The sequence below is a fragment of the Glycine max genome, chromosome 14 (genome assembly GCF_000004515.6).
Source record: "Glycine max cultivar Williams 82 chromosome 14, Glycine_max_v4.0, whole genome shotgun sequence".
NCBI classification, from domain to species: Eukaryota; Viridiplantae; Streptophyta; class Magnoliopsida; order Fabales; family Fabaceae; genus Glycine; species Glycine max.
In genome coordinates, this window is record NC_038250.2 from 29,997,094 (window position 1) to 30,022,037 (window position 24,944).

A 24,944-nucleotide genomic window follows, 5' to 3' on the forward strand; every position below is an offset into this window, starting at 1 on the left:
ATATTTGGTGTATGGGCATATAGTAATGTCTGTCTCCAGAAGTCTCCACGTCTACGTCTATCTGACACGTGTAACATCTAGATAAGTCCGGAACAATTGCACCACACACGCACTGAACACGCATTTGAATGCACACTTTGTCGGTTAAATTCCCGTATTTACAAAACCCAGTCCAAAATCAACTTCAAAGTGACCCTAGAGAAAAAAACCATCTACAGTACAAACATACATACAAAATGGCAGTATTGTTGTACCCAAATTACGGAAGTATTTAACAGTAAAAATTAAAGACTTAGATCAATTAGACTCATAATTCTAGAAAATTCAGCTCATAAATATCCTCTTGGAATAACCGAAAAGTTGCTTTCAAGGCAAAGGCTGTGAAACTTCCTTCAAATTGCCTCAGACTTGCATCATTCTCAGCCACATCATCAATAATATCATAAGTCTGAATTGAATTATTCTACGATAATCAATTTCCTGCACACATAAGAGAAAGTGGTCCCTGCATATTTGTGTGTATATATATAAGCACTTCATGTCTTGCATACATGTATCAGCAATTGAGCATATAATATAACTGTTGCGAGCTTTGAGTTTGACTAACTATAAACAAAAAACTTCACTATATTCAAATACCCTTTTGTTTTGTGTACAAAATGTGTCCACTAACACCGAGTGACTTGCTGCGGATTTTCGAGAAGGTGGACATGAATGGCGATGGGTTTTTGAGCCTTGAGGAGTTGAAGATGCTGCTAGAGAAGACAGGGTTCGGTTATAGCATTGAGGAATTGGAGTCTTTGGTGGGAAAGAAAAGCCTCGACTTCAGTGAGTTCTTGTTCTTTTATGAATCTAGGTTGAAGCAGAACAATAATGGGGAGAAGGAATTAGGGGCTAGTGGGGGGGATGATAGTGATGAGGTTGAGGAAGTGGAGAGGGACCTTGTCAAGGCTTTCAAGGTGTTTGATTTGGATGATGATGGGTTCATCACAAGCCAAGAGCTTGAGTGTGTGTTGAAGAGGCTTGGCATGTGGGATGATGAAAGGTGTGGCAAGGATTGTGCATCCATGATTTGCTCCTATGACACTAACTTTGATGGCAAGCTTGATTTTCAGGAGTTTAAGGGCATGATGCTTCTTACAACTTCATGATTGTTTAATTTTGTGCCAAGTTTTACAGTTTGCAAGTTTCACTACCAAGTCATTATTAAGATATGTATGGTAGTGGACATTCTTCCTGGCCTTTACTTTTTGTGGTTTATTGTAATTAGTGATAATAATCAATCGCTACACGTGCTATGGCATACAAAAGTGTGTTATTGCTACTGTTTGTAAATTGAAACTGTTCAACAAGTGCTGAACATTAAAATAGTAATGCAAAGTTGTATTTGTATAGGCTATCATATGATCAATACTCTGTAGTTACGAAACTAAGAATACTTTTTTTTAGCTAATAAACTACGAATACTCTGACTAAGGTAGAAACAGAACAGAGAATATGCAGCTTCATTAGTTTTTCGAGGTTATATATGAATATGACAAAATGAGCTTTTCATGTAACCCTGCTAAAAGTCTTAGTTAATGCAGATTGTTACCTTCATATGCGAAATATTACAGAAGTTCCGCAAATAGGCTTCTTATTGATCTTTTCTTTATGCACATTGTTTATGGAATAAAAGTTTTTTGAGTGACAATATTATATTACAGTTGCAAAGGAAGTATTTACTAGTTTTGTTGATGAAATTTGATTGATCATTTTTTAAGAGACACTTTTTCTCTGTATTTTTTATCATAAATTTTAAACTGAAAACCTTGTATAAGGAATCTAAACTTAATTTTACTTGGATTAGTGACCTGTTAATGGAAAGAAAAGATTTAACGGGGAAAAGAGTGTAGTCATTGCTATAGTCATGCAATTCCTCACCTTTTGCCTTTATTATTACAAGTCTTTCTTTAAAGAGGATTTGAAATTATTTTTATCAAAACTTAATTGTTAATTTATTAGTTTTTGTTAATAGAGAGATCGAATTTGCGATTTTTTTTTCTTAACCGCCCAACAAATCTTATGTTTTCAAAGGATTTGAAATGTTACATGGTTTCCGTGAATTTGGTACGCGTAGAATTATTGTGAATTTTTTTTTTGTAATTATGTTTGGTGGAACCAGGGTATCTAGAGCTTCTCATTTGACTCCAACTAAATGATGAAGTACTGTACAATGGTGATTAATTTTGTGAGTGATGGAAAAAGTCCAGTATTACCCGGTGGAAAAATCTAATTTAGTATAGCTATGAATCAATGAAACTTACCAAAAGGATTATTTTAAAAGTCATAGCGCGCAAAAGACACTGCAACTGAAAAATGAATATTAGGTTGACATAGCAAGTCTTTTTCTTATAAAAAAAAACCGTCAATTATTGATAATAATTTTTCTAAACCCTTGGGCGGTGAATGCGTGCCACATATGTCACGTAAATGAAATACTGATAATGATATATTATGTATACAGGGAGTGTACCGTACGAGAAGTTCTCGTTAGTAGTTATACGAATTAGTTTTGACCTTCTAGTTTGTATAGTCATTAGTCAAGGTTTTTATCATAAGAAATTTTGTGATAATTATTATGAAAAATCAATAGACAGTGTACTCATCCTTAAGTTTCAATATTTTTATATGATAATAATTCAACTTGTCATTTCAGTATGAGAAATCTTCGACCGTCCACGGCAATTTATTATCATCCACAACCATGGTGTAAAAATACTGTGGGTATATGGTGTCCATGTTTGCAACGCAGCACTTCCTCTGTAACTTCTTCACCATTATTGAGTATATAATTGAAGGGCTTTTTTGTCCTAACTCTTTTAATTATCTAAAGCCTTAATTTCTAGCGTTCTGATCATATTCTTTTTGAAACCTTCACAATATATTTTTTCTTAATTTCTTCAGTTCCTAATGTTTCCATGCCTTGCTTATCTTCCATCTGCGTGCCCTCCTATGAGTTTTCTCTTTTCTTCTTCTTTTTAGTTTTAAAAATTCAGACCAACAAGAACAAGGCAGATTCTTCTGGCTAGAACGTTATCAAATTTTAAGCAGACTCTTATGGTAATAAGTTTTACTTTAAATTTGTGATTCCAAAAATTCTCACTTCATCAAAGTTTATTACTCTTGATTTGTGGATGGTACTATTATAGAGTTCAGGAGTTTGGCTTATACATAGTCGGAATCAGGTTTTAAATTTCAATTATGAGATTTGCTTAATTTGCATCCTTGTATTGTATGTATCCATCCATCTGTCTTCTTTCGTGTTTGTTTTAGTATTATTTTTTATGTCTTTATTTTGTTTGCTTCCCTAACCCAGTAGTAAAGTTGTGTCTTGATCAGTTGGTCATGGATTCAATTCAAAAACGAGTTCTTTGCATATGCAAAGGTAAGTCTACTTACATTGACTCTTCTCTATACTTTCGCACAGCGAGCGAGAAGTCTTCAGAGACCTAGTTACGTTTGTTTTTTTTAATGCTTTTGTTTTTGTTTGCTTCGTTATGAACTTATTAATTTTATTTTCCTACATATATATGATGTCCAACACAAAAGTATGGCTACTTTCTTCTCAACCATGGTCCTGAAAATGTTCGAATATGACACATAAAAGCAAGTAGGAGTCAAGTTGACCGACACATGGTGTTTTTTTTTTCTTTTTAATTTTTTTATATAAACTGTGGAGAAGAAACTTCAGTGTTGTTTGTGAATGAATGCAAAGTTTCTTCATTCCAAAAATTTAGTTTCATAATCTTAACTCACAGCAATTAGCACTAGTAAAGCAAGTAGAACAAAATGCCAAGCAAAAATTACTATATAGTGATATGAAATGAGATGGATCGTATGAGAAAGGAATTGAACAGGAGTTCAAGTCTGGTGCTGCACATAAAACAACAAATTCAAAAACTTAATCACTTTGATTTTCTATAATAAGAGGAACATCGTCAATTGTCTTATTAAATTAGGAAAATGTACAGGTTTAACTCAAGTCATAAAACATGAATAACACATGATAACAAGAATCACAGGATATTCACCATTTCAACTTCGGTCAAACCTAGAAATTAAAGAAACCCCAATCAAACCCTAGGAGAGAAAGAGAAAGAGAAAAACCAGATATAACTTGAGATTGTGAAGAAGACAAACCAAAGAGAGAGTTTGAGGTTGCTAGGGAAAGAGTGACAGTGCATGATCGCAACATGAGAGAATTGCGAGTGAAGTGAGTGTGTGCGCCGAGAAGAGAATTGTCAAATTTTCACTTTTTTTAAATTTCATAAGAGTGTGTTTGGATAGGGTAATTTAACTAGTTAATGTATTTTTATAGGGAATTAAATTCTTTTTTATTAAAAGTAACTATTTGGATATTTTAGTAAAAGGAATTTAAAATTTTAGAATTTTAAAAAGGATTTTAGTTAGTTGAAAGAATAGAATTTCAAATTCTATCTTCGAGAGAGCGAATTTCAAATTCTCAAAAGCAAGTTCTTTCCGTACTTCGAAGACATGAACGAACTTGAGACAGTCTTCAACCGCTTCGATGCCAACGGCGACGACAGGATCTCCGCCGACGAGCTCGACAACGTGCTCCAATGGAAGAGAGAATTGAAGATGATGTTTGTTTGCTCACCGTGCAAGGATCAAGCTCAAAGAACTCGACAGTGTAGGATTTCCTGTGAATCTCCTAAGCTTCTAGCATTTGCTCTATCCTAGACGAAGGCGCATCTACAGAAGCAGCAACAACAACAAGAACAGTTGACTAATGAGAATGAAAGGTGAGATTGAGAAGAAGAAGAAGGGAGTACCAATTCCAATGTAGTGGCCAATTTGAGCGTCGACCCATTTATCAGCGTCGTCATCTCCACAGTACAAGTTGCACACCTTGAATGAATGGGAGTGAGAATAAGAACGGGGAAAGGAATAAGCGAATTAAATGGGAAAAAGCTACAACGAACTGCAGCGTAGGGGTGAGCGAAGATGTTGATGAGAGCCATTCTGGCGAAATCATAGAGGCGTTGTTGTGTAGATTGACTTCCTCACCGCCAATAATCCTTCCTCTTCTTCACACTTCAACCTCAACTATGGATTCCACACACTAACGTCGACGGGTGCATCAACTTTGAGGAGTTCAAGATGATGATGACGACCTCCAAGAATCGCGACGACGCCACCAATGGCTCTGTCCATTAGCTTCGCCATTTTTGTTCTCACGTGTGGACGCGTTGGAAACAGATAGCTTCGACTTTTAATAAAGGAATCTAAACACAAAATTTTAAAAATAAATAAATTTAAATTAGAGCATTTGAAATTCTTAGAATTTAAAATTCTTTAGAATTTTAAATTGCCTCATCCAAACACACTCTAAGTTTTTATTGTTTAACATTCTTTTTTAAAATTCCAAAATTTTAAATTGTACTTATAAAATTACTTTCCCCAATTAAAATTTTCCGTCCAAACATAGCATATAGTAATTTATTCTTCCCTCTCTTCTATTTTGTGTGCACTATACACATCACTTGTGTTTATACAGTGCACCACAATATATCCCAAAATGGAGCCCAATAGATTTATTAACAGAATTGAACTCCTAGTTTTGGTCTATGAAATTTAGGGGGAGAAAGGTTGCCCAATACCAAAATCAAGATATGCCACTAGCATCCGTAGGAGCTAATAGTGGTTACAGAGATCTCTTACCAATAAAGGACTTACTACTAACAAGAACTAAATCCACCATATCTTTTATTGACACTACCAATTAAGCCCATCCTCGTTGATAATGGTTAGAATATACAAAAATATATCCAATAATATATTGATTGTATCATAAGTAATTAAGAGGAATTAGAATCTAATAGATCATCTCTTAGGGTTGATTATTAGTTTTGTTTATATTTCATGATGTGTTTCCTTATTAAAATGGAATCGTGACTTAGTATCAAGGTTGTTAGACTCATGATTCTACATAGACTCGTTTAGGCTTCGTAAACCCGACTCATAGAATCAAATCATAAACTCGTAAGAGTTTACTCAATTTAAAAAATATATTAATATTCATATATATAAAATCATAACTAAATATTTTAATCCTAAAATAAATCAAAATAATAAGCTTTAACAATAATTCATCTAAGATACTCTTAATATAATCATCATATTATGAGATGTTTCTTAGATATTTTAACTGACCTTATATCTATCGCTTAAGAATTGTTATACTTGTTGGAGTCAGATCTTACTCATGTTGCAGGTATAACACTCAATGCCTCACTAAATGGCTATTTGTGATTCTGCAGTTGAATGCAGAATAATACACACTCATGAATGAATGCAGAGGGAGAGGGAAGTGAATTTTTATAGTTGCAACCTGCACATATACACATATTCTATTATTAGTCTAAGATTTTAAGTAATATTTATCCACAATAATACTTATTGTTTTTAACAAAAATGCAAACCATTAATGGACATGAACATGATTATCCATTCAGAAAATATAAAAAAACACAAACAAATAAAAACAATTGCATAAATTTGGATTTGACAATTGAAGCAAGTTTCGGAAATGCACAAGACTTGAAATGATGTTGCATTTCTCCATACAAGGAAATAGCAGAAACGTAAACGCAAAGAGAAGACCAATGAGGTCGAGTGTCATTAGATTGGCCACATCAAGGTAAGCAAAAGAGTTAGACTACAAATTTAAAAATAACCTAAAAATTTAACAATGAAAGAGAACTTCAAACAAAGAATAGGAAAAGAAGAATACATGTCGCAGAGGATTAAAAGGGAAAACATAACACAAAAGAGAATAGTAGTTAGTGACTCTGTCTAACTCCCTTCAATCTCATCGTGGTCACACGCTTCATCGTTGTCGCAGCCACCACGCACTCGCATAGTCGCGGTCTCATGGAAAAAACACACACTCGACGTCTCAGCCACTTGCACTTCCACTTCGCACTGTCATCATGGCCACCACGCACAAGTATGGAGCACCTTGCCTTTGCTTTCGTAGCCGCACCATCATGATGGAGTGACAGAATAACCAAGATGGAGTGAGGAAGAAAGAAAAACACAAACTGATGAGGACATGGCAAGGACTAAGGGCAAGGAACCTTTAGAAGGACTTGGAGGACCTATGACAAGGGCTAGAACAAAGAAGGCCAAGGAAGCTCTTCAACAAGTGTTAACCATGCTATTTGAATTTAGACCCAAGTTATAAGTGGAGAAGCTTCAGATAGTCAATTGCACCCTGTTCCAAGAAGAGTAAAGGGTGCCACTTTGTTGAGTGGTTTTATTAGTATTTTGTTAGTTGAAATAAAGGCCCAAACTTGTGTTAAAGTGGATGTCAATTCTCTTTGGATTTGCACCACCTATGGGCTTGTTTTAATTTGAAGAAATTAAGGTTTAATAAGGTGGAAACTCTAGGCTTAAGGCTGCCTCTTGGCTGACCAGGAGTTAAGCATTTTTCCACATGTTTTTGTGTCTTAATTCTAGTTTTAATTAGGTATAATGACATCATCAATTGTTGTTATTGGTGATCATTTTTCTTAATTCTAGTTTTAATTAGGTATAATGACACCATTAATTGTTGTTATTGGTGATCATTTCATCTTCTCACTTGTGTAACCAACTTGATGTCATTCCTATTTATGGGCTGCGCATTTTCTAATAAAAAAGAGACCTGGAATTGAGTTTTAATTTCCTTCTAAAGTGTGAGAGTGAATCTCCTTAGTTACTTGAGTGATTCAAAAAATTGGTTTATCAAGGAACATCACCTTGTGTGTGACACCAATTTCAGAGGAGTGATTCTTCCAACTACCTTCTTCATTCTCCTTTTTCATTATTCTAAACCAGCCTTTAATCCCACTCTAACACCTTCGTTATCATCATCATTCTCCATCCAAACACATTCAGACTTTGAATCAAATCCCTTCCATTCAGCCCTCCATAAACTCGCCACTTTCTTTTTCCTTATCCATTCCATTTTCTGAATTTCATACTAGTAAAAAAAACCCTTTGAAGATCCATCCTCAACCCTTGTGCAAATGGGTTTACATCATTTTGGTTATCAGAGCTCCGGTTCAAGGGTTTATCATGACTGCTTGAGCTAAAATTTCTTGGTAACATCCTTCTAATTTCTTCTTTGTCATTTTATATTACCTTGTTCATGCTATTTTTTTTATTGAGGCTAAACCATTGCAAAAATTAGGCCTTTAATTTCTTGTTACAAAAAAGGCAGAAACTTATTTTAAAAAATTATTTGGGCTGAATGGTTCATGCTATAATAGCTTTAAAATTTTTTTGAAGGTAATTTAATTGGTTATTAGAAGGTTTGAATTACCAAATTCTGAAGTTTAATTCCTTCAAAAAAATCCCATTGTGTAGTTGTTGGAATTTTTTGTCCTTGTTCTAAGCCTTTGTTAGCCTAACCCTAAGCCTTTTCCTTGTCACAAATTGGTGGTTGAACTTTGTGTAAACTTTCTCTTGAACTGCTTTAGAACTCAAGGAGAATTCTAGAGTGGAAAAAGGCAAGAGTGTACAAAATAAAAAAAAAAGTCATATTTGAGAGATACACTTGAGTATGGTGAGGTTCTATTTTCTTTATAACTATTATTATTTTGAATGTGTTTGGTGGTGGGGAATATCAATTGGATGGGGCACAAAGATTCTTGTTGGATGCTCTCAATGCTCAAATGTGTGGAAGCAATGCCTTCCAAGGCTATTTTGATGATGCCAAAGAATCAAGAGTCAAGCAAATTCCAAAGATTCAAGAATGAAGTTTTCAAGAATCAAGTTTCAAGAATCAAGATTCAAGAATAATCAAGATCAAGATTCAAGAATCAAGAGAAGAATCAATCAAGATAAGTATTAAAAAAGTTTTTCAAAACATTGAGTAGCACATGAAGTTTTCACAAAATCTTTTACCAAAGAGTTTTACTCTCTAGTAATCAATTACCAGAAGGTAGTAATCGATTACCAGTAGCCAGCATTGTTTTACAAAGTTGTAATCGATTACCGTAAACATGTAATCGATTACTAGTGTTTTAAAACGTTAAGATTTTCAAAATTCAAAATGAAGAGTCACATCTGTTGATGTGTAATCGATTACACCTTAATGGTAATCGATTACCAGTGACTATTTTTGAAAAATTCATTTCCAAAAGTCACAATTCTTCAAGTGACTTGTTTATGAAGATTCTTTCAAAAGTCACAACTTTTCTAAGTGACTAGTTTTAAAAGAAATTGCCAAGAGTCACAAACTTTGACTTGAGTCATCAAAAGATTATAAATATGTGACCATGGCATGAATTTGAATAATGATCCATCATTTTATTTCAATCATTCTATCTTTCAACATCTTCTTTCATTTCTTTCAATAGAACTTTCTGGTTTCATTTCTCTTCATCTTCCTAAAAGTTTTTGTTCAAAACTTTTTCTTTCAAGAAAAGTTCTTTGATCAAAAACTTGTGATATTCATCTTTTTCATTCTTTTCTCCCTTTGTCAAAAAGAATTCGACAAGGACTAATCCCCTGAATTCTTTTTGTGTCTCTCTTCTCCCTTTTCCAAAAGAACAAAGGACTAACCGCCTGAATTCTTTTGTGTCTCTCTTCTCCCTTTTCCAAAAGAACGAAGGACTAACCGCCTGAATTCTTTTGTGTCTCTCTTCTTCCTTTGCCAAAAAGAATTCGCCAAGGACTAACCGCTTGAATTCTTTTTGTGTCTCTCTTCTCCCTTTTCCAAAAGAACAAAGGACTAACCGCCTGAATTCTGTTGTGTCTCCCTTCTCCCTTTTCAAAGAATTCAAAACAACACAGTCTGAGAATTCTTTTGATTCTTCCCTTTCCCTTAAACAAAAGATTTCAAAGGACTAACCACCTGAGATATCTTTTGTTTCCCCTTCACAAAGTTTCAAAGGAATAACCGCCTGAGAACTTTGTCTTAACACATTGGAGGGTACATCCTTTGTGGTACAAGTAAAGGGTACATCTACTTGGGTTGTTGTAACTGAGAACAAGAGATGGTACATCTCTTGTGGATCAGTTCAAGTGGAGGGTACATCCACTTGGTTGTTCAAAGAGAACAAGGGAGGGTACATCCCTTGTGGATCTTTGCTTGTAAAGGATTTTACAAGGTTGAAAAGAAATCTCAAGGACCGCAGGTCGCTTGGGTACTGGATGTAGGCACGGGTTGTTGCCGAACCAGTATAAAACTCTTGTGTTTGTCTTCTTGTTGAGGTGTTTGGCAAGTGTACCAAATCGCTCTAAGTAGTAATCCCCGGAAGTCCGAGTATCGTTTCCACAGGGATTTTATTGCACTTTATTGAATACTTTTCAATTTGCAAGTAAGGAATAAATAGTAAAAACAAGAATAAATGTGAGAGTAAATTGCTATTACTAGATCAAATAGTTTTAGAAAGACAATTGATGAAAATGCCAAGACCGGACAAACCCAATTGGCCTACGATGCATGTAAATATGATATTCATTACCAATGCAATTGTATTAGTTCTACCCACATCTATTAATTTTACTTGCCCCTGATGCCTCATGATGACAAGCCTATTTTAACTACCTATCTCCCAAATGCTTTTGCGAAGATTCAATAATTAAAATGCATTAAGGTTAAATTCTAGATGTTGCTAAATGTGTGGGCATTGAGTTATCATTCTATGCCTAGCAATGCTAACCCGATGATCCTTTTCTTAAGATGTTCTATTAGGTGTTACCCTTTCCCAAGCGTATAACCCCTAAAACTGATGCATGCATTAATTCTTAAATCCTTACTAGGAAATACCCTCTCTCGAGCGAATAAAACCCAAAAGCAATTTAAGACATAAATGCAAGATAAAAAGAAAAGAATTAGAATCCTCTTTTGCATTGATAACTCTTGAAGTACACCATACATCGTTGGCTTTTTAGGCCTGTTAGGCCCTAGCTAGGGAATTAGCCACTTATGGCCATTGAGGGCTTTACAATTGGGGGTGAAAGAAAGAATGGGGGTAATAAAAACAAGAATATAGAGAGAAAAGGGAGAGCTCAGGCTTGGAATGATAAGAGAATTGCTCTGAGGAAAGGTGTGTTGTTTCCCTTGGACTAGCTCCCTATTTATAGCTGCTGAAGTGGGCTTTGGGCCTTCATAAGCACGCTTAGCGCGACACCTCACGCTTATCGCGTTCAGATCGTGCGCTTAGCGCGCGCTGCAGGCTTAGCATGTGTTTCTGTTGGATCACGCGCTTAGCGTGTGGCTCGCGCTTAGCGCGCGTAACAGATTCTGCATCTTCGAGCTTAACGCCTCGCTTAGCGCCTATGCTGCTTTACTCGCTTAGCGCGTGGCGCGCGCTTAGTGCGCGTGTTGGGCTGGGCCTACTTCAAACCTCTTCTTTTTCTTCACTTCCTGTTGCCTTTTTGCTTAATGTAACTTCAATTTTCGTATCTACAACCAAAAATTCAATTTAATTAATTTTCTAACTTTTAATCACAAATAACTGCTAAATAATTAATTTCAGGCCAAAATTTGACTAATTCTTTACTATTAATTCACAATTATTTAGCAGTTATCACTTCTTCTTCCCTACACTCTTTAATTTCCGCTGTGCACTTTAATTACCGCTTTTACTTTTGGTTAAGTTTATATTTTTGTTCTTTACTTTCTTAACAACATAGTAAAAGCCTAAGAAGGGTAAATTTTAATTAGTAAAGGTTTAGTAATAATTAATTCAACCCCCCCTTCTTAATTATTTCGAGGCCACTTGATCCAACAAAATGCAAAGACTATTGAGAGAGAACAACAAGGAGTTGTATGAAAGAATTGAGCGATTAGAGAATCGTGAATGTCATAAAGAAGAAAGGAGAGAAGGAAATGGTGGTGGTCCAAGGCTAAACCGAAGTGAAGGAGTCAAGCTCAACATTCCTCCCTTTAAAGGAAAAAGTGATCCAGAGGCATATTTGGAGCGGGAGCTCAAGATAGCTCATATCTTCTCATGTAACACCTATAAGGAGGCCCAAAAATTGAAGCTAGTAGTTGCGTAATTCTCAGATTATGCTCTTGTGTGATGGAACAAATTGCAAAGGGAGAGAGCTAGAAATGAGGAGCCTTTGGTGGAAACTTGGGTTGAGATGAAAAAGATCATGAGGAAGCGGTATGTGCCGACAAGCTATACTAGGGACTTAAAATTCAAACTTCAAAAGTTGTACCAAGGTAGCAAAGGCATTGAGGAATACTATAAAGAAATGGAGGTGCTCAAGATTCAAGCCAAGATAGAAGAGGATGAAGAGGTAACTATGGCTAGATTTCTTAATGGTTTAAATAGTGATATCTGTGATGTTGTTAAGTTGTAGGAATTTGTTGAAATGGAGGATTTGCTTCACCAAACAATCTGAGTGGAGCAACAATTGAAGAGGAAAGGTGTGGCCAAAAGCAGTTCCACTAATTATGGTTCTTCTAGTTGTTAGGACAAGAGTAAAAGGGCTACCACCTCCAATGCAGTACCTATACCATCAAAAACTCCTCCAAAATTCCAAGAACAATCCTAAAAAAAGAGCTGGGATGTGAAGTGTTTTCGGTGCCAAGGCTTAGGACAATATGCATATGAGTGCCCTAACAAGAAAGTCATGATTCTTAGAGATGGAGAGTACATTAGTGAGTCCAAAGTTGAAAAGGGAGAAAAGAGTAAAGATGATGAGGAGGAAGTGGAGAAAACACCGGAGGAAGAATTATTGATGATTAGGCGGTTACTTGGCCATCAATTGAAGTCTATGGAGGAAATTCAAAGAGAAAACATTTTCCACACTAGATGTTTGATCAATGGCAAAGTTTGCATGGTGATCATTGATGGAAGGAGTTGTACCAATGTGGCAAGTGCAAGACTTGTGTCTAAATTGAATTTAGTCTCAAAACCATATCCTAGGCCATATAAGCTTCAATGGCTTAGTGAGGATAGAGAGGTGCAAGTAAGGAAGCAAGTGGAGTTGGATATTTCCATTGGAAAGTATAATGATAAGGTGCTTTGTGATGTTGTTCCTATGGAGGCCAGCCACATACTCTTGGGGAGACCATGAAAATTTTGATAAGAGGGATAATCATGATGGTTTCACCAACAAGATCTCTTTCACGTATCAATGCAAAAAGATAGTGCTCAAACCATTGAGTCCACAAAAAGTGTGTGAGGATCAAAGGAAAATGAGAGAGAAAATTCTTCAGGAAAAGAGAGAAAAAGAAAAAGAGACACAAACACTTGAGAGTTCAAAATGTGAGGACAAAAAGAGGGAAACACAATAGAGGAAAAAGATGAGTGAAACACTTGAAGTGAGGGAGAATTTTATAGCTACAAAAGGAGAGGTCAAAGGGTTGTTTCATTGAAAACAACCCCTATACTTGTTGATTTGCTAAAATTATGTTTTGACCACTAACACTTTTGACAACTTTGAATTGCCTTCTAGTGTGAAAACTCTTTTGCAGGAATTTGAGGATGTGTTTCCATCAAGTGTTCCGAATAGGTTGCCACCATTGAGGGTAATTGAGCATCAAATTGATCTCATTGTTCGCCTATCGGCAAGGGTACCAATTTGCACAAGTAGTATTTAAACGGTAAGACCGAGTATCGTATCCACAGGGAATTTGTTTCACTTAGAATATGTATATTCAGTATGCAAACACTTTTTAGCTTTTGAAATAAAATAAAGATTCAATGGTGGTTTAATTTTTTGCAATCAACTATTCGATTTATCAACTTTAGGAAATAAACTCAAAACTGTAAAAATGCGATAAATATCAAGATAAAAGCGTTGGGGAGCCTTCTACTGAACTTTCTTTTGTCGTATAAAAAGGTTTTCTCTATTTAATGTTATTCTAGCGCTCTTGCACCGAGTATATACTCAGACCATGATTCCTCACAAGAATGAGCCTAACTCTCTTAGCTTTTGTTCTTGATTCCTCAACAAACTCGTTCTAAAAGAGTTGCAATATGCACATTGTACAAAACATACTAGATTACTGCATTATATTCCTAGATACACAGGCCCTTAGCTTGCTCTATCAAGTTCTAAGGATTTAAATCATTTTCCAACACTCAAAAGCCTAACTAAACATACAAATGGGTGATCAAGCCATTAGTATGTAAAATAAGTGCAGATAGAAGCAAAGAACACCAAAAAATAACATTAAATAGATAGTTAGAGGTTTACATTAAGAGTGTTCTGTAGAATACTCCCCAACAATGAAGTTCCTAGCCTTCCATTACAAGAAAAGCTTCATACAACTATAAAAATGAATGTTTTGTGTAAGAAAATGGAAAAGGGTGAGGAAGAATGTCTTCTCTCCAACCTCTATGCCTTCTTCTCTCTGTTTTCACATAGCTTCAGCTGTGTCTAGCTTGGTGACCTTTGGTTTACCACCAACTAAGTGTTTTAAAGGCTCTTGGAATTCTCAACACATGAAGGCTCACTCAGCGAGCATGTCTCGCTGAGCGGGAGAAAGTGAAAACCCGCTAAGCGAGCTTGGGTGCGCTAAGCACGGGAAGAGACAACGTCCTCGCTGGGCGAGCTGGCTGCGCACTAAGTGTGCTGATCTCTGACTTATCCTCTTCTATGGTTTTGCATCCGCTAAGCGAGCTAACTGCCTCGCTAAGCGAGCTAACTGCCTCGCTAAGCGAATGAGGTTCGCTTAGCCAATCCGCCTCACTAAGCGAGTTCATCAGCTTCTTTTTACACCTTCTCTTCTTAAGCCTTCAAACTGGGTTGAATTCAACATTAGATCACAAAAATGGAGTTTCTACTCTATAAATTCACACAAGAATGAAAATATTTACAATTTGCACAAAAAGAACCATAAATTGGAGGCATATTGCTATTTTCTTACAAATTTTCAATGCACTAAGAACTCATGAATAACAATTAACACTCATGCCGGGAGCTTCTTTGCCTAATAGGCCAGCTTATAGGAGCAACTCACAAGAGACCAAGGAGATCCAAAGACAAGTGGAAGAACTCATTGGTAAGGGATGGGTAAGAGATAGCATGAGTCCATGTGCTGTCCCGATAATTTTGGTTCCAAAAAAAGATGGTGCTTGGAGGATGTGCTCCGATTCTAGAACTTTAAACAATATTACCATTAAATATAGGTATCCAATACATAGAATTAATTATTTGCTTGATGAATTGCATGGTGCTTGTTTCTTTTCCAAAATTTATTTGAAAAGTGGTTACAATCAAATAAGGATTAAAGAAGGAGATGAATGGAAAACTACTTTCAAAACTAAATATGGATTATATGAATGGTTGGTTATGCATTTCGGTTTGACTAATGCACCAAGCACTTTTATGAGATTAATGAACCGTGTTTTGAGAGAATTCATTGGTAAATTTGTGGTGGTGTACTTTGATGATATCCTTGTTTATAGCACAACCCTTGATTTGCATGTTGCACACTTAAAATCGGTGTTGTGTGTGCTTAGGAAGGAACAATTGTATGCCAACCTTGAAAAATGCATTTTTTGCAAAGACCATGTTGTGTTTCTTGATTTTGTAGTGAGTTCCAAAAGGGTTCAAGTTGATGAAGAAAAGGTCAAAGCTATCCAAGAGTTGCCTGAACCTAAAAGTTTGATTTATTGTTCTCAATCCAAGGTCAAAGCTATCCATGTGCCAAGCGATTTATTGTTCTCTATTCCATTTTGAAGAGACACCAATAAAAAAAAAGTGATGGTTTTTTTCTCTTCATGCAACTCACTCAAATTTATTTTTTCTCTTCATTTTCTCTTCGTGTTATTGATAAGGAGTTGTATGCCTTAGTGAGAGCGTTGAAAATATGGCTACACTATCTTTATCCCAAGGAGTTTGGGATCCATAGTGACCATGAGTCCCTAAAATACTTAAAGGGACAAGGCAAACTAAACAAAAGGCATGCCAAATGGGTAGAATTTCTTGAGTAATTCCCTTATGTTATTATAAAAAGGGAAAAGGAAATATTGTTGCGGATGCCTTGTCAAGGAGGCACTTTTTGCTTTCTATGCTTGAAACAAAAATGATTGGATTTGATTGCTTGAAAGAAATGTATGAAGGAGATGACACCTTTGGTGAAATCTTCAAAAATTGTGAAAAGTTTTCTAAAGATGGTTTTTATAGATATGAGGGCTACCTTTTCAAAGAAAATAAATTATGTGTGCCCAAGTGTTCTACTAGAAACTTGCTTGTGTGTGAAGCCCATGAAGGTGGATTGATGGGGCATTTTGGGGTCCAAAAGACCTTAGATTCATTGAAAGAGCATTTTTATTGGCCTAACATGAAGAAAGATGTGCAGAAATTTTGTGAGTGTTGTATTGTTTGCAGAAAGGTCAAGTCAAAGGTAATACCTCATGGTTTGTATACACCTTTGCCAATTCCAGATTCTCCATGGATTGATTTATCAATGGACTTTGTTTTATGGTTTCCTAGAACAAGTAGTGGTAAGGATTCCACATTTTTTGTTGTTGATAGGTTTTCTAAAATGGCTCATTTTATTCCTTGTAGGAAATTTGATGATGCTAATCATGTGGCGGATTTGTTCTTCAAAGAAGTGGTGAAACTCCATGGATTACCAAGAAGAATTGTTAGTGATAGGGACTCCAAGTTCCTAAGCCATTTTTGGAGGACCTTATGGGGAAATTTGGGTACTAAGTTACTATTTTCTACTACTTGTCATGCTCAAACGGATGGACAAATGGAGGTCGTGAATAGGACTTTGGGTACCTTGCTAAGGACCGTTTTGAAAAAGAATCTTAAAAATTGGGAAGTTTGCTTACCTCACATTGAATTTTCTTATAATAGGGTTATGCATAACACCACTAGTTGTTCTCTTTTTGAGGCTGTGTATGGTTTCAATCCACTAACTCCTCTTGATTTGTTGCCAATGCCAAGTATTTCAGTTTTTAGGCATAAGGAAGGACAAGCCAAAGAAGACTATGTGAAAAAGCTCCATGAAAGAGTCAAGGCCTAAATTGAAAAGAGGAATAAGAGCTATGCTATACAAGCAAACAAGAGGCACAAAAAGGTTGTTTTCCAACTCGGAGATTGGGTTTGGGTTCACATGAGAAAGGAAAGGTTTCCAAAGCAAAGGAAATCCAAGCTTCAACCAAGAGGGTATGGTCCATTTCAAGTATTTGAAAGGATAAATGAGAATGCATACAAGATTGAATTGCCCGGTGAGTATAACGTGCGTACTACATTTAATGTGTCTGACTTAACTCTTTTTGATACAGATGGAGAAGCCAATTTAAGGATAAATCCTTTTGAAGAGGGAGAGAGTGATGAGAACATGGAAAGGACTAAGGGCAAGGAACCTTTAGAAGGACTAGGAGGACCTATGGCAAGGGCTAGAACAAAGAAGGCCAAGGAAGCTCTTCAACAAGTGTTAACCATGCTATTTGAATTTAGGCCTAAGTTACAAGTGGAGAAGCTTCGGATTGTCAATTGCACCTTGTTCCAAGAAGAGTAAAGGGTGCCACTTTGTTGAGTGGTTTTATTAGCATTTTGTTAGTTGAAATAAAGGCCCAAACTTGTGTTAAAGTGGCTGTCAATTCTCTTTGGATTTGCACCACCTTTGGGATTGTTTTAATTTGAAGAAATTAAGGTTTAATAAGGTGGAAACTCTAGGCTTGTGGCTGCCTCTTAGCTTACCAGGAGTTAAGCATTTTCCCACATGTTTTTGTGTCTTAATTCTAGTTTTAATTAGGTATAATGACATCATCAATTGTTGTTATTGGTGATCATTTGTCTTAATTCTAGTTTTAATTAGGTATAATGACACCATTAATTGTTGTTATTGGTGATCATTTCATCTTCTCACTTGTGTAACCAACTTGATGTCATTCCTATTTATGGGCTGCACATTTTCTAATAAAAAGAAACCTTGAATTGAGTTTTAATCACCTTCTAAAGTGTGAGAGTGAATCTCCTTAGTTACTTGAGTGATTCAAGAAATTGGTTTATCAAGGAACACCACCTTGTGTCTGACACCAATTCTGGAGGAGTAATTCTTCCAATCGCCTTCTTCATTCTCCTTCTTCATCATTCTAAACCAGCCTTTAATCCCACTTGAACACCTTCGTTATCATCATCATTCTCCATCCAAACACATTCAGACTTTGAATCAAATCCCTTCCATTCAGCCTTCCATAAACTCGCCACTTTCTCTCTCCTTATCCATCCCATTTTCTGAATTTCATACTAGTAAAAAACAAGAAAAACCTTTGAAGATCCATCCTTAACCGTTCTGCAAATGGGTTTACATCACAAACCCTCAAACAATAAGAACTCTGGCCTAGGCACGAAGGGAGGAGGAAGAAGGAAAAATGAAACAAATGAAACGACGTCGTTTCATTTTTCCTCAAACCCGCAAACTCGACACAAACTCGTGAGTCTATGTTAACTCACTCGAGTCTGTGCAAACTCACTGGAGTCTACTCAGATTTCAATTCTACTACCGTTTTAACTCGTAGAGGCTCCACTGAATTATAGGATTGTACGATTCTAGGATTTAAAATACGATTTTGACAACCATGCTTAGTATAATAGTTTTAATATCAAAGAGGATTAGTGCATTATATTTTGTAACACAGTATGGGATAATATGCCAATATGTCCCTAGTTAGCTTACTTTAATACTTACATGTTCAAAAAGTTCATCGGTGTACATTTGGGCAGCTTTAGTTCCTTAGGGAAGTAGCAAGATTTTATGATTGGTGTTGGGACATTAATTTATTTGTTATCATAGACTTGTACTTATTTACAATGGTAGTACTAACATGGAAGGACCTATCCTCTCTGTAACATTGTGTTTGCATAATGTATGATTAAGTGGTTTTAATTAATTAGCAAGGGTAATTAAAATTTAAATTTAAGTGTCTATAATTAATTATGAGATGATGATTTGTGATGTTTATATTTATTTTTATGCTTAAACCATGTTCTATGTGTGATTATTAGATTTTTAGAGTGTTTAGGCCTAGGTGTGAGCCGATCTTGAGTGATGGGAATGAGGTGGGTTAGTAAAGTGAGTTGTGGGCTACAAAGAAAGGGAATGGAAAGAGTCATAATTCCCAAAACCCATGCATAATTGTTAGTCAGTGAAAACGACTAACTTTTGTGTATAAAACTTGTATAAATTGTATCAAACTCTCCCAATTTATGGTTATTTTGTAGTGTTATAAATATTTTCTGTTAAGTATAGGTAATAAATACTTAGTATTTTCATTTTGTGTGTTTAATAATCATTTTCTCTCAATTTCAGGTTAATTAGGCAAGCTTTGGAAAGTGTTGTTTTTCACCTTCTCGCTAAGCCAATATGTTGGCTTAGCGAGCATCCGCTAAGCGCAACACTCTTGGGCTAAGCGCGAGGAAGACTCTGGAAGAAGATGAGTTGTACAGGTTCGCTAAGTGCACCGCTTCATCTCTTTAAGCGCACCGCTTCAGTTCGTCCGCTAAGCGAGAAAGGCGCGCTAAGCCAAAAATCACTAACATGCGCTAAGCGGTCCATACCTGTGGTAAGCGCACGAGCACGAACAAGGCCACCTATTTAAGCCTGAAATTAGATTTTGTGAAGGGAGTTTGGATTGGGATTCAGAGCTTTGCATGTCTAGGGTTTCTAGAGAGAGAAAGGTCCAAGTTCCAGAGAGTTTTGAGAGTGTGAATAAGCTGCTTCCCATTAAATTGTGATCTCCAATTGTGGGGAAAGTTAACAATCTCCACCTTCATATTCCTTGTGGGCATATCTTCAATGTAGTAAAGCTTAAATCCATTTTTCTTTGCAACATCCCAAATTGGTAGACATAGACTCACTTTATCAGCAACCATCTTGATATCAGTGGCCCTCGAGATGTACAGACCAGGAGGGTAGGCAATGGCTTGATCTCTCAAGTACATTCATTCATGCAATTTTCCAAGGGATGAACAATCTTTTTAGAAAAGATTGAGATCAGCTGGATGCATTGCAAAGAGTTTGGTAATGGGCGTTCGCAGTTGCACCTTATTTTGAAACTCTACCTTTGGGGGTTCCACTTCTTGTGAAGGGTCCCTTCGGTGTTTTGCTAACAAATCTCAAGAGATGCATCCTTGAGAGCTATTTTTATCCTTTAACTTCTAAAAAATATGCCATGCTTGAGTGGGGGTTACCTCCGTAGATGGTAGAACTCGTTGCTGAGTTCCAAGTGCGAGCCAGTGGGAAGACATCTTGACAAAGTTGGGCTGCACTGGACGAGTCCATTGTGAAAGAGATGACGTCTAATGATAAAGCCTTAAAGGCCTTAGATGGAGTATGCTCATAGTCATGTCTTGATACGTCTTGGAATAACAGAAAGGATGACAGATGCCCGAGGTTTTGAGACTGGTTGGACTTTCTTAGCCCTTTTTGGTGCAAGGGCAACTAGAGCAGCTATTATCCTCTTTTGCAAAGCCACTTGAACCAGACCTTCATAATCTTCATCAATCTCACTTAGGTCTTTCAACCTTTGTGTTATTAAGGTTATGGCAAGTGGGCATACAAAGGCGGACACATTAGTCTTATGTCTTTTTTTTCGTCCTATGCTCCCTGGCTAGAAGCTCTTCTTCTTCTTCATCATCCTTTTGAGATTGTTTTCTAGTCTTCTTTCTTTTCTATTGCTCAACCATGATCTTTTGAATCTTTCTATAAATACCAAAGTTGTTCAACCCTTGGTCTTTATCAAAAATGGCGTTGACTAGGCTCTTTTGTTTCCTTTTATTAATAGCGTCTAGGTCCACTAAATGAGCCTCTTTCAAACTATGCTCTAAATCAACCTTCATAGCTTTCAGATTTGTCTTGCTAAACTTTTGTTGTTATGTAACAACTGAGCCCTTGGCTATTAGGGTGTGCTTAGAGTCTTCGTCCATCTTGTTGAAAATATGGTATACTTCTTGATCCCATAGAAGTTTGTTGATAAGAGTTGCATAGTAGATGTTGTTCAAACCACCTAAGCCCTTCAGGTTCCTCAATATACTAATGTATGTGGCATGTGGAAGGTCAAATGGGAGTTTCTCCATCAAGTGAAATAACATGAACTTGTGGAGATCAGACAAGGTTGTTTTAGAACCTGCTTTGTGAAGAACACTTTTGTTCAGATTGTTGACCTATCTCTTTGCTTTGTTGCACATCAGGTTGTACACAATCATCTTCTGGTCACCAGCCTTATCAGCATTCTCTCGTTAAAGAGCTCTTGTTACATGGGAGTCACAGTTCTTCTCTTAGTCCTCCTGATAAGTATTGCCCTCATGTAAACATTGTGTGGGTACAAACTGTAAGTCCATTGTCCCTTTTTGAACATGATCTCTTATAAAATGATGTTTAACTTCTATATGTTTTGCTCTAGAATGCAATGGTGGATTTTTTTAAAGACTTATAACAACTCTATTGTCACAAAATATGGGAATTTTACTCTCAAAGACATTATAATCTTCAACTTGATTTTTTATCCAAAGAATTTAATCGCAACAACTTGCTACTAACATGTATTCTTCTTCAGCAGTAGACAATGTAGTTGAGCCTTGCTTCTTGAATATCCAAGTTACTAAGTTACCACCTATAAAGTGACAGCTTCCACTTGTTCTTTTTGATAATTGTTATTCAAGAGTACAAAGTGCATTAAAAAATAGATAAAAAGTAGCAATGTGCATCTAATTTTATGGTTTCTTGTGAGATTTGTAAATAACTGATTTTGTGTGAGTTTTACATAGTGAAGGCTTCATTTTGATGATTGATATTGTTATTATTTGGATTTTCAGGTTTAAGAAAGGAAGATATGGAAGTGTTGCTGAAGAACTCGCTCAGCGAGCCATATTAGCTAAGTGAGGCTAACCCACTTAGCGAGGAAGCCAGCTCACCCAGCGAGAGAAGAACCCTAGAGAATGTAAATTCAGAGAGCAGCACGCTAAGCATGCAGCCAGCCTGCCCAGTGAGGCCTTTGTCGCTTCTCGCGCTTAGCACATTTGCATCCGCTAAGCGCTCAGTCACTAACTCTCGCTCAGCGAGACATGCTCGCTGAGCACACATTCGTAATTTGAGAATCCCAAAAGTCAATAAAGCTAGAAGAGAGGGGGAAACCAAACGACACATGCAACATGAGTGAGAAGATAACATAGCACCAAGGCTAAGGGAAGGAAAGCAAGCTGCTTTCTCCATACCTTTACTTCACCACTCCATTTCTATCTTGTTTTTAGCCTTGTAATGAGCTCTCCATGCTAATGGAAGGCTAAACACTTCATTGTTGGGGAGTTTTTCCACTGAGCACTCTTGATGTAAAAACTCTAACTATCTATTTAATATTATTTGCTAGTGTTCTCTGCTTCTATCTGTGGTTATTTATCATATTTGTGACTTGATCATCTATTTTTATGCTTTGTTAGGATTTAAGTGTTGGGAAATTCTTCTAGTCCTTAGAACTTGGTAGAACAGCTAGAAACCTTCATTTCTAGGAATAGTGTGAAGTAATCTAGTAGAAATTCCATCTAATCCGTAATGCGACTCACATAGATTGAATTTGTTGAGGAATCAAGAATGAAACTAGGAGGGCTAGGCTCTTTCATGTGAGGGATTGCAATTAGATTAAGTTTGACGGTGCAAAGAACATTAGGATAATGTTAAATAGAGAAAAGCTTCATTAATCATGTCAAGTCCCCGATATATTCACCTTGGTATTTGTTTCGTTTCAAAACTCAACGTTTATTTCTAGCATTTGTTTTTCTAAGTTAAGAAAAATGGTTATAGTTCACTTGATGACATGCATGAGCTGCCTCATTTCACTTTACTTCAATTAAAAATTGTTTACAAACTGAATATGCGTCATTGAAGTACAAGAAATTTCATGTGGATACGATACTCGGTCTTACCGTTTTAATTACTACTTGAACGAATTGGTGCACTTGCCAATGAGTTGAACACTTTTTCTTTCAACTTTATCACCAACATAGTCCGCATCACAATAGCTTGTGAGTTTTAAAATTTCTCTTCTTTTGAACATAAGACCAAGGTTAGGAGTTCCAAATAGATATCTGAATATACGTTTAACTGTAGTTAGATAAAGTTCCTTTGGTTCTTTTTAAAACCTTGCACATAAACAAACATTGAACATAATATCAAGCCTGGACGCAGTGAGATAGAGCAGTGAACCAATCATTGCTCTATATTGAGTCCTGTCCACCTTCATTAATTCCTCGTCCAACCCAAGGTATGAAGTGCATAGGAGTCTGCATCTCTTTTGTGCCACTCAAGTTGAATTTCTTTAGTAATTCTTTCACGTACTTGGTCTGATGAATGTATCCTTGGGATGTTTGCCTTATTTGCAATCCAAGAAAGAATTTCAGCTTTCGCATCATGCTCATTTTGAATTCAGTCTGCATCAACTTAGAAAAATTTCCACAAAGTATTTATTTAGTAGCATTAAAAATGAAATTGTCCATGTACACTTGCACTAATAAAAACTAAGAATCATACTTTTTGTGAAAGAGTGTTGTGCCAACCTTTCCTTGCTCAAAGCCATTTTTCAAGAGAAATGAACTTAGTTTTGTTGGATCAAGTGGCCTCGGAATAATTAAGAAGGGGGGGTTAAATTAATTATTAATGTGTCTTGACTAATTAAAAAATTATCCTTCTTAATGTTACTAGAATCAATTAGGCTTTACTACTAAGTTATGAGAAAGTAAAGAATAGAACCAATAACTTAGATAAAAGTAAAGCAGAAATAAAAAGTGCACAGCGGAAAAGTAAAGAGTGTAGGGAAGAAGAAAGCAAACACAAGATTTATACTAGTTCGGCCACAACCCGTGCCTACGTCCAGTCCCCAAGCAACCCACGGTTCTTGAGATTTCCAATAACCTTGTAAAATCCTTTACAAGCAAAGATCCACAAGGGATGTACCCTCCCTTGTTCTCTTTGAACAACCAAGTAGATGTACCCTCTACTTGAAGTGAACCACAAAGGATGTACCCTCCCTTGTGTTCACTATTACAACCAAGAAGCTACTCGCTTCTTACACAGAATTCTCAAATGATTAGTTCTTTGAATTCAGTGTTTGGGCAAAGAATTCTCAGACGGTTAGTTCTTTGAATTCTTTTGGCAAGAGGGAGAAGGAAAGAATCAAAAGAATTCTCAGATGGTTAATTCTTTGAATTCTTTTGGCAGGAGGGAGAAGGAAAGAATCAAAAGAATTCTTAGATGGCTAGTTCTTTGAATTCTTTTGGCAAAAGGGAGAAGGAATGAAGAAGAAGAATAACACAAGTTTTTGACCAATGAACTTTTCTTGACAAAGAAAGTATTGAACAAAAACTCTTAGAAAGATGTTGAGAATAATTGAATGAAAATTAGTTAGTTGAAATTCGTGCTATGGTCACATATTTATAGCCATTTGATGGCTCTTGAAAAAACAAGTTAAAAGTTGTGACTCTTGGCAATTTCTTCAAAACTAGTCACTTTAAAAGTTGTGACTCTCTTGAAAACTAGTCACTTTAAAAGTTGTGACTCTTGAAAAAAATCTTCAAAAACTAGTCACTTTAAGAATTGTGACTTTTGGTAATTTAATTTTCAAAATAAGTCATTGGTAATTGATTACCATTATAGTGTAATTGATTACACATCAACAGATGTGACTCTTTATGTTTAAATTTAAAAATCAAAACGCTTAGAAACACTGGTAATTGATTACATATATTGTGTAATCGATTACACAAGTTTGAAAATGTTTTATCACAAGTTGTGACTCTTGAAATTTGAAATCCAACGTATAAAAACATTGGTAATCAATTACATGCCCATGGTAATTGATTACTACTTTGTAAAACAGTTATAAAACTGTTTGGGCTTCTGGTAATCGATTACTGCCTTCTAGTAATCGATTACCAGAGAGTAAAAACTCTGGTAAAATATTTTTCTTTGAAAA

At 36.1% G+C, this 24,944-nt stretch overlaps 1 protein-coding gene and 1 long non-coding RNA gene across 3 annotated transcripts; both read left to right on the plus strand.

The window, feature by feature from the left end:
* Positions 1–551: 551 nt before the first annotated feature.
* On the plus strand, positions 552–1,391 carry LOC100500561 (calcium-binding EF-hand family protein). Its single transcript, NM_001249203.3, has one exon. It carries the CDS (start codon positions 660–662, stop codon positions 1,149–1,151), a length of 492 nt encoding a protein of 163 aa, NP_001236132.1. The 5' UTR covers positions 552–659; the 3' UTR covers positions 1,152–1,391.
* Positions 1,392–2,528: 1,137 nt separating this feature from the next.
* LOC106796005 (uncharacterized) lies at positions 2,529–22,355 on the plus strand. Of its 2 annotated transcripts, none has more exons than XR_005888529.1 (4): positions 2,529–3,427; positions 19,292–21,094; positions 21,172–21,311; positions 21,796–22,355. It is a non-coding gene; the product is annotated as an uncharacterized lncRNA (long non-coding RNA). The 2 variants fall into 2 exon arrangements; XR_005888530.1 differs by having other exon boundaries at positions 19,292–19,544.
* The last annotated feature ends 2,589 nt before the right edge of the window (positions 22,356–24,944 follow it).